Source organism: Lacerta agilis, chromosome 18 (assembly GCF_009819535.1).
Source record: "Lacerta agilis isolate rLacAgi1 chromosome 18, rLacAgi1.pri, whole genome shotgun sequence".
In the NCBI taxonomy this organism is placed as follows: domain Eukaryota; kingdom Metazoa; phylum Chordata; class Lepidosauria; order Squamata; family Lacertidae; genus Lacerta; species Lacerta agilis.
In genome coordinates this window covers 10,306,483-10,316,785 of record NC_046329.1, presented here as the reverse complement: position 1 = coordinate 10,316,785, position 10,303 = coordinate 10,306,483, and the positions used below count along the sequence as shown (strand labels likewise).

The 10,303-nt window shown below is 48.1% G+C and overlaps 1 protein-coding gene across 2 annotated transcripts in view; it reads left to right on the top strand.

Moving 5' to 3' along the window:
• Nucleotides 1-2,279: 2,279 nt before the first annotated feature.
• The window catches only part of R3HDM4 (R3H domain containing 4), a 27,859-nt gene continuing 19,835 nt past the window's right edge, over nt 2,280-10,303 (top strand). Inside the window, exons 1-7 of one of the 2 annotated variants that reach the window (XM_033136795.1) lie at nt 2,280-2,495; nt 4,724-4,878; nt 5,801-5,919; nt 7,737-7,860; nt 8,650-8,735; nt 8,851-8,936; nt 9,406-9,461. In XM_033136795.1, coding sequence (XP_032992686.1) covers nt 2,407-2,495; nt 4,724-4,878; nt 5,801-5,919; nt 7,737-7,860; nt 8,650-8,735; nt 8,851-8,936; nt 9,406-9,461 — 715 coding nt within the window. In that variant the 5' untranslated portion in view covers nt 2,280-2,406. The remainder of the gene's footprint in view (nt 2,496-4,723; nt 4,879-5,800; nt 5,920-7,736; nt 7,861-8,649; nt 8,736-8,850; nt 8,937-9,405; nt 9,462-10,303) is intronic. The other variant, XM_033136794.1, reaches the window with a different exon arrangement.

The following is a 10,303-nucleotide window of genomic DNA, read 5'->3' as shown; positions in this document are numbered from 1 at the left end:
GCAAATGCAAAACTCTCGCGCACTGCAATGCAATGCCACGCAAACACAGCCCGTGCAGCGCCATGCCCTGCAAAGCACGGAGCAAACTGCAAAGCGAGCGCGCAAAGGCGCTTTCTCCCGCTCGGGCATATTGCAAACTCGGCGCCCATTGCATCAGCTTTTTCTTTGCAGGGAAGCTGAACTGCATCCCGGCCGGTAGCGCCGCCTCCTCCTCCTCCTCCAGCCCTTTGCTCCCCGTATTTTTAAAAATCGCACGACACCTACATGCATCCCTTCCCTGTTCTGTGAAAACGGACTCGTTGTACAGGTTCAGATTTTTTGCTGTAAGATTGATACGTAGATATTTAACCTTCTTAACAAAATTGAGGCCAGTACCGTCTTGTAGTTTTTGTATTTGCTCTGAGTTCATATTTTTAGTCAATACTTTGGTTTTCTGTTTATTTAATTTGAAGCCAGCTACCCGTCCAAACAATTCGATTATTTCCAGAGCTTTGGGGACACTGCTTTCAGGTTCCTGTAGGGGATAACATCAAATCATCCGCAAAGGCGCGTAATTTATATTCCTTCTCCCCCACCCTTATTCCTTTTATCTGTTTCTCCTTTCGTATCATGTTTAGGAGGACCTCCAGGACCGTAATAAATAGTAAAGGGGAGATAGGGCACCCTTGTCTTGTTCCTTTCTCAACTTTAATTTCCTCCGATATCACACTGTTTATTATAATTTTTGCTTTTTGTTCTGTGTAAATGGCGTTCATGCCATTTAAAAATCTTTTCCAAATTCTTCTTCATAAATGTCCAAGAAATATTGTCAAAGGCTTTCTCCGCATCTATAAACATTAGTGCTGCATCTGAATTCTTAGAAGTTCTTAGTCCAGTAAATAACCTTATTTACAGAACTTCTTTTTACAGATCGCCGCTTTGCTCTGGGGGGGGCAGCCGTCTCTTCAGTCCCGTGTCGGAGCCTCGCTCACCCGATTTTCCCTCTTATGGATCAATCGGGAGCGGGGACGGCACAGCAGGGACCCACTAGACCACGGTCCACCGTCAAACCCTAACGGTATCGATCCAATTTTAGTATATGTGCTGCGAGCACAAATGCATGTATACTCCATCTGGTATTTAAAGGCTTCGGCTTGGAGGACTTTCACATTATGGTGAACAAAGATATTTTGCCTTTTTTTGATTAATCAAATCTTTGCTTATTTTCCCCCTCCATCTTCCTCTACGCTTCCGAACGAGAATTTGGGGCTTTTTTTAAATTTCAAATGCAGATGTGAAGTACAGTAGGTTCCTAATGGCGTTCAACCGCATTGAATTGTGGGGAGGGCAGTATGCAAACGAAGGCTGCTGTCGTCCGGCGGCGCCCCTCTCCTATGGGAACGCCCATTGGCTGGAGCCGAGAGGAATCCCGGGAGTCCAGCAATGTCTGGTTGGGGCAGTCAATCCTAATGCAAGACGGAGCAGGCACTCATGCAGAGGCGCAACAAGGAGTTTCCTTTCTAGGCGGCGCAACCGGGGAAAGCCTCTGGTGCAGGGATGGGGTCTTGCAGAGGTTGCTGGACTCCCATCAGCCCTGACCATTGGGCATGCTGGCTGAGGGGCTGGGGATTGGGAGCTAGGAGGCCAGGAACATGTGGAGGTCCTCGCAGCTGCCAAAACAACTGCCGATCTATTGCAGTCATGTCCAGTGCACAAGCGCGCACACACATACCGTAGCAGTGGAATGCAAAAAAAGCCCTTTGCAATGCAATGGAACCACGCTCCGTGCAATGCAAACATACGCTCTGTGCAATGCACACACACGCTCCATGCAATGTAAACACACACACACCGTGCAATGCAAATCTCTCACGCACTGCAATGCAATGCCACACACGCTCCGTGCAATGCACACACACGCTCCGTGCAATGCAAATGCAAAACTCTCACGCACTGCAATGCAATGCCACACACGCTCCGTGCAATGCAAACACACACACACACACACACACACACACACACCGTGCAATGCAAATGCAAAACTCTCGCGCACTGCAATGCAATGCCACGCAAACACAGCCCGTGCAGCGCCATGCCCTGCAAAGCACGGAGCAAACTGCAACGCGAGCGCGCAAAGGCGCTTTCTCCCGCTCGCGCATCATATTGCAAACGCGGCGCCCATTGCATCAGCTTTGCCTCTTTCGCAGGGAGGCTGAACTGCATCCCGGCCCGTAGCGCCGCCTCCTCCTCCTCCTCCTCCAGCCCTTTGCTTCCCTCCCCTCCTTCCCCCGGAGCTGACGCGGCTTCCTGGGGCCGTGCAGCCGGGGAGGAGGCGGCTGGGCCGGGTCGCTTTCCCAAAACCTGGGGTGCTAGCCGGGTCCCGGGTATCAGGATCCTGGTGGGTTGGGGTTGCAATCCGGGCGAGCTATGGTGGTGCTGAACGGGGGAGACCCTGGAGGTGCAAGAGGAGGAGGCCACGAGGAGCAACCGGGAGCCCCCCTAAAACAGCCCTATGGGTGAGTAAGGGGGCAGGCAGGCAAGCGGCAGCCTTGCAGCTGAATATTCGTGTTTGCTCTTATTTGGGGGGAAAAAGGAGATCCAATTGATTTATTTACAAGAATAAAAAGAAAAGCATAGCTTTGGTGGGTCAGGCAACCTCTCCAAACAGATGTTCCCAAACAAAGGGGAAGGCAACAGCTGTTTTCCTCCGGGAACAAGCAAGCTGATTCCCCCCTAAGGTAGACTTCTCCTGCATCCGGAGGTTCCATTGCGGTGGCACAACTCAAGAAACAGGGGGTGTGGAGAGCCTTGCTGGGCCAGACCCTGTTTGGGGGTTCCTGATTTGGAGAAGGGCACCCCTGGGGAGGCCGTGAGCTTGGTGTGCCGGATGCAACATGCACACACACACACACACACACGGCCAGTTTGGCTTACCTGACGTTTCGAAGGCGCCTTGCAGCTGGAGGTTCTGCTCGGCAGACGGAGCTCTTCCTCATTGCCCGTCCCAAGAAGTGCGGAAACCGTCGGCCGTGGCCGTCTCTTGTGGCGGGGAGTTCCGCCAGCAAGACGGTACGTTGTAGGCTGCCCTTTGCTATGGTTTCACCGGAGCTGATCGGGGTTGTTACATAACACAAACAAACACACACACACAAAGATGTATCTGGGAGCGGAGGAGGAAAACATGACCTGCCTCACTTAGTCATCTCTGAATAAACTTCCTCGAATGACGTCAGCCGTCAGAGCCTTTAAAATACCTGCAAATGCCAGTTTTGGGGGATCGTGTCTCTTTTCTCTCGGCTCCTCGCTTTGCGGCATCTTGCTGCTGCGAGAGCCGTAAATTCTGCAAACCTGATCTCCATGCGTAGAATCGCAGAGTTGGAAGGGACCCCGAATCTCGGCTCGGGGCATCCATGGGGCTGGGTACGGCTTTCCTTTCCTTTGACGAGGTCCCTGCTTCAGGCTGGTAGTCGAACCGGTCGCGCTCCTTGCTTGTGAGGTTGTTTGCGTTCCTAAAAAAAAGGCTGAATCACTCGATGTCGGTGCGCTTGGCAAGGTGGAACGGAGCTCATTCCTTAGAACGTTTAGGGAAGTTTTTAATCTGTGATATTTTAAATGTATTTTAACATTTATTTATTTTTAAGAATTTATTAATTTAAAAAAAAATACAAAAAAGAATAAAAAATACAAAACAAAACACTACCACAGTACACTACAAAACCAAAATACAGAAACGAAAACTAACAAACAAACATTTATTTAACTATTCTTACCTTATTTATAACCTTATTTTGGGACCTCCACACATCCTCTCTTCTGCGTTCATTTCAAATATACCGCAGTAACTTTGTAACATTTTTAAATTCCTCTTTCTCAAATATTCTCAAACCTTAACTGTCATCATATATCTATAAACTTAATCCTTTTTTTTTAACAAGAATTTATTGGTTTTCCACATCAAAACAAATACAAATACAATAGAAAACAACAACAACAACAAATACAGCAAGAAAAACAGAAATAAAAGAAAATACATACCTACACCAGAACACCAACACTCCATACATTTAATTAAGATCTTATTTCGAATCTAATTAGGGGGACTTCCCCCGTTCTCTCCTCTGCTTCCAATTCTAATTTACTTTAGTAACTTTCTATCTATTTCAACAATTCTTTCACCTAAATTCATAATCTTCATCTCTATAAATTTATTCCTAACAAGATAAATATAACACAATTCTAACTTCTTACATCCTATTTTCAACTAACATTTTATCACTGTCGCCTAAGATGTTCTATGATTTCGGTTTCGGGTGTCTTAAATTTTCGCGTAGTTTCAAATATTCTTTAAATTTCTTCCAGTCTTCTTGCACTTTCTCCTCCCTCTGGTCTCGGGAGTTTCGGGGCCATACTCAAACAACTTCATCTGCCATCCTTCGACTTTTGGTAGCTCTTCAGTAAATGTTTAATTTTAATATTTGATGGAAGCCGCCCAGAGTGGCTGCGGAGACCCAGCCAGGTGGGCGGGGTACAAATAAAAATATTATTATTATTATTATTATTATTATTATTATTATTATTATTGAATACGATGCTTGTTTGTAATAAACCAGATATTTCTGCTTTCTGCGTTTGGGTTGATAAAAATGGACCGACGCAGACCTCTTGAGTTTGGGGGCTCTCTTATTTTGGGGTGGGTGGTGGCTGCAGAGAGCCTGCCGATTTTTGCAAACTCCCCTTTTTGCAGGAGGATCGAGGATTGCCTGCCACCGCTGGCCAGCCCCACTGCCAAGAGGTTTTCCCCGGCGAAGAGAAAGCAGTACTACATCAACCAAGCCATACGCAACTCGGATCTCATCCCCCGGGCCAAAGGGCGGAAGAGCCTGCAGCGCCTCGAGAACAGTTGAGTTTGTGGGTTGGGGGGGCGTCTCTGCCCGGAGGGATCCGGGGGTCATCTAGTCCAATCCGCGGGGGCTCGAACCCACGGCCCTGAGACCAAGCTGCTCTGAGCCGGGGAGAGCTCAGTCCGTAGAACACTGAGGCTCTTAAACACCGGGTCGCGAGTTCGAGCCCCACGTTGGGCGAAAGATTCCTGCGTTGAGCGGGGTTGGGCTAGAGGACCCCCCCCCCCCGGGGAGTTCCCCTTTCTCCTCTCCTCGCAGTTCTTCTAAGCTAAAAAGCCCCAGACCGCTTGAGCCTGAGACCTGTAATCTCGGGGTTGCGGGTTCGAGGCCCACCTGGGGCGAAAGATTCCTGCTTTGCGCGGGGTTGGGCTAGAGGACCCCCGGGGGTCCCCTTTCTCCTCTCCTTGCAGTTCTTCTAAGCTAAAAAGCCCCAGACCGCTGCAACCGCTTGAGCCTGAGGCCCGTAATCTCGGGGTTGCGGGTTCGAGGCCCACCTGGGGCGAAAGATTCCTGCACCTGCAATTCTGTGAATTCTGCCGACTTTCCAGTTTATTTTATTTCGGCTATGAGCCCCATAGACGTAACAAACAAGGACAGAGAAAACGCGCGCATTCTGATTTAACGATCCCTAGCAACCGAACAGGTTAAAAGATATACAAATTAAATTAATTTACAATGGAAATTAAAAAAATTCTGCCTTGAGTAATGATAGACGGAGCATTTTCCCGGATCGAGGGCTGGATTCCGTTCGCGCGCGAGGGGGGGGGGGGGTTGGCACTTGTGGGCGGGGCCAGCGGCAAAAGTGGGCGGGGCGATAAATGGAGATTCCGGCTCTGTGCAGTAGTTTGGACCCGTTGCTAACCTGCAGGGTTGCATCACGGATTCTGCGTTCTTCCCCCCCAACCCCCCCCCCCCCCCAGCACGTTATCTGATGACTCTCCTGGAACAAGACGAACGCACAGGTGAAGACGGGGAAATCACGCACCCGGCCTCTCCGAGCATCTTCACCGAAGCCTGCAGCAACGAGACGTACGTCAAGGTACGCGTTGTGGTCTTTTCCCGTTGAAATTCCAGCTCTCGAGAGCCGATTCCTTGCATTTTTGTAAGTTGCATCTTTTGCCTATTGGGCTTGCCGATCGGAAGGTCGGCGGTTCGAATCTCCTCCCAGGATATCAGCCTTGAGGGTCATCATTAATTGAATAAATCAATAAAATAAAAATAATTCAGGCCAGGGGGGGGGTCACACGGAACCCCCTCCCAGGATATCAGCCCCGAGGGTCATCATTAATTGAATAAATTAATAAAATGAATTAGTTCAGGCAGGGGGGCAACAGGGAACCTCCTCCCAGGATATCAGCCCCAAGGGTCACCATTAATTGAATAAATTAATAAAATAATAATTCAGGCAGTGGGGCAACAGGGAACCTCCTCCCAGGATATCAGCCCCAAGGGTCACCATTAATTGAATAAATTAATAAAATGAATTAGTTCAGGCAGGGGGGCAACAGGGAACCTCCTCCCAGGATATCAGCCCCAAGGGTCACCATTAATTGAATAAATTAATAAAATAAAAGTGCAAGTAGATAAATAGGTCCCGCTTCGGCGGGAAGGTAAACGGCGTTTCCGTGCGCTGCTCTGGTTCGCCAGAAGCGGCTTAGTCCTGCTGGCCACATGACCCGGAAGCTGGACGCCGGCTCCCTCGGCCAATAAAGCGAGATGAGCGCCGCAACCCCAGAGTCGTCCGCGACTGGACCTAACGGTCAGGGGTCCCTTTACCTTTATATATTAAAAACAAATCAACAATCCGGCAACATTTCACATTTGCATTTCGTACGTGCAAATTGCATCTCTCTCTCGCCGCCCCCCACCGCACCAGTCGCCCAAATTCGGTTTCGATTAATTCGGTCAAATTGGTGCAAGGTTAAAGCAAATCGTTTTGCAAGACCTCAGCTGCAGCGGAAAGGAACTTTGCCAGACCTGAGCTGCTGCCAGATGGAAAGAGAGCTTTGCTAAACCTCAGGTGCTTTGCAAAAAAATTTTTAAGCCTGAAAGCTTTGTGTAGCCCGAACTTTGTCGTTTTCAGCCCTATGCAGGAATCAGGATCTGAACGAGTCTGCGTTCTGAATTCTGAAGCCTTTTCCCCCCCGTACCTGGGTCCGGAATTCATCCTTCGAACTCGAGATTAATATTGAGGACTAGTAACCTTGGCCTTTTTTATAAACAAAGCCTGGGGGCAAAGTACCAAGAGGCGGATTGAAGGAAGTGCCGGGCGCCAGAGATGAGAAAAAATAACTTCTGAGTCACACCTGATCCTGCCTCGCTTTTTTTTTTTTGCAAAGGCTGTGCGGGTCCTGGGTTCGATTTACTGCTCTAGAAACGGCCGCTGGCCTAGACATTTCTGCATGTATCCGTGGTTGTTAAGTGATGTGGTTAAACATTGAATTTTCTTTAAGAACAAACCCTTATTTCCTGATGAGTAACCTTTGGACTATAACTGAAATAGAAAACTATGTTTAGAAAGATTTTTCATCCAAAAGCATTAAAAAAAATCTGATTTAAATAATAATTTTGTTAAAAAAAATGATTGGTTTTTATCCACACCCTGGCTAGAACCCACAAGCCTGATATTCAGAGTCTCAAGTTCCGCTCGGAACCCGCACGAAACCACACTTGGGTTCTCCGGCCTTCCGCCCACTTAATCAACTCGAAAGTGGATTGATCGCCCGATGGGAAAATAAAATGAAAGTAACGGCAGGTTTCTCCACCGCTCCAGTTTTTGACTCAGGGTGGGCAGAGAGGCTTGTGCGTTAATGGGATCCTCTCGTTTTTTGTGTCTCTGTGTGTCTCTCGGCTAAGATTTGGAACGACTTCATGAACCGCTCCGGCGAGGAACAAGAGAGGGTCCTCTTGTACCTGGAAGAGGAGGCGGCGAGGAAACAGAAGAACAAGCTGGCAGAAAAACTGGATGGCAAGTGGAAAGGTATGAAGGGGGGGGGCGGTTTGGCCTGGCCTACCTTGCAGGGCTGTTTTGCATTTCTGGTGCCAAAAAACCCTTCCTTCTCTCTCTCTCCCTTCCTTCCTTCCTTCCTTCCTTCCTTCTCTACCAGTTTCTCCTTCCTTCCTTCCTTCCTTCCTTCCTTCCTTCCTTCCTTCCCTCCCTCCCAGTTTTTTCCCCTTCCTTCCTTCCTTCTCTACCAGTTTCTCCTTCCTTCCTTCCTTCCTTCCTTCCTTCCTTCCTTCCTTCCTTCCTTCCTTCCTTCTCTCCCAGTTTTTTTTTGCCTTCCTTCCTTCTCTACCAGTTTCTTCTTCTTCCTCCCTCCCTCCCTTCTTTTTCCTCCCTCCCTCCCTTCTCTCTCAGTTTCTTTTTCCTTTTTCCTTCCTTCCTTCCTTCTCTCTCCCTCCCTCCCTCCTTCCTTCCTTACAGTCAAGTGAGGACCTGTGTTCCCAACTCAGTTTCCAGAGCAGCTTTGCTCTTGGAGGGAGGTAGAGAGAGAAAGAGATATCTACTTTCTGCCGAACCTCCATATGCAGGAGCAGTCTAACCCTGAATGTTCCTTGTTCAGGACCAACAGCCGGGGGGGTAGGTGGGATAGGCTTCCTACCCTTCCTGGCAGTGCCGGATTTACATATAAGCTAAACAAGCTAGAATCTCCTAGCCCCTGTTCTTCCCTTTAGTGCAGAGTCGGAAGGGACACCCCGGGGTCATCCAGCTCACCCCCCCTGCAGTGCAGGGACCGCACGACCTGTTCTCCTCCTCTTTCCGTTGCAGAACATTCCGGTTACACCCCGCAGGAGTGTTTCCAGCGCATCAGCCGGCGCTTGAGGACGACGCTCAAGCGGAGCCGTATCCCGATGGTACGTTTCGAACGCGGGGCCGAAGAAAAAACGAGGGCCTGGGTGTGGGGTATAAATAATAAAATAAAATGGCTTTGTTGTTATTTTCCGGTGTGTTTATTCCGCCCCCCCCCAGGGGACCCTGGAGTGCCTCGAGGATGAGCTCCTGGCCTTTTTCTCCAACAGCCCTCGATCCGTCTACACGGCGATGATGGACAACAGGTGACAAACCGGTTCTCGCAACAAGGGGTCCGCTGCCTGGTGGGAATTGTGGTTATTTTTTATTATTATTTTTTTTGCCAAATCATTTTAATTTATTTTTTGCAATAACACAACACTTAATTTCCATCACGTTTTCTCCTCTTATCTTTCGCGTCTTGGCTTTTCAAGTTCGTGACTTCCTCCAAACCTTCCTTACGGTTTTGTAACTTTTCATTCCCAGTTTCCGTATTTCCACTGCTTAACACAGGTGAAACTCGAAAAATTAGAATATCGGGGAAAGGTTCATTTCTTTCCGTAATTCAGCTTAAAAGGTGAAACTAATATATGAGATAGACTCACGACATGCAAAGCGAGAGATGTGTCAAGGCTTTGTTTGTTATAATTGTGATGATTATGGCGTACAGCTGATGAGAACCCCAAATTAACAATCTTGCAGGAACGGATAAAAAAATGTGTGTTTTCCTTGCAGCTTCGAAAGGCTGCTCCTTCACGCCGTCTGCCAGTACATGGACCTCGCTTCTGCCAGTAAGGGCTCCTTTCCGATATCATTCCGTATTTTTTATTATTTATTTTTTGGAAGGAAATTTTGCTCGCCTGCGTCAAACGGGGCTATCTCTCCCTTGCAGGGAGGGCGAGGCTTTTCTGAGCCGCCTCTGCCTTTCGTTCCGGCCTCCGTGGCTGGGTGATAAGCAGAAAATAACTCTATTTATTTATTTTAAAAAATTAAATAACTTCCTTTCTTTCTTTCTTTCTTTCTTTCTTTCTTTCTTTCTTTCTTTCTTTCTTTCTTTCTTTCCTCCCTTCCCTTCCCTTCCCTTCCCTTCCCTTCTTTCTTTCCTTCCTTCCTTCCTTCCTTCCTTCCTTCCTTCCTTCCCCTTCTTTCTTTCTTTCTTTCTTTCTTTCCTTCCTTCCTTCCTTCCTTCCTTCCTTCCTTCCTTCCTTAAATGGCAATTGCAAAGCCTTCCTTCCCCTGTCCGTCCCCCCCCCAAAAAATATCTCCCACGGTTTTCATTCTACAGTGGCACCTTGGTTCTCAAACTGAATCCATTCCAAAACCAAAGCGTTCCAAAACCGAGGCAGTGCTTTGCCGTAGAAAGTCATGCAAAAGGGATTAATCCGTTCCAGTCTTTTATTTATTTCCCCCCAAGTACTTTTTATTAAGTTTTTAATCATATGCATATACACACACACACACACACACACACACAATATAAACCTCACAGATTGTTCCATAAATTGACCTCCGATTTCCATCAGGAGGTGGACTGGGTTCCACACAAGGCACAAATGCAAATGAACCCGGAAATCCTCAAAATTCAAAATAAAAAGCGAAAAGCGCCAAACTTAACCCGTTCCGGAAGTCCGTT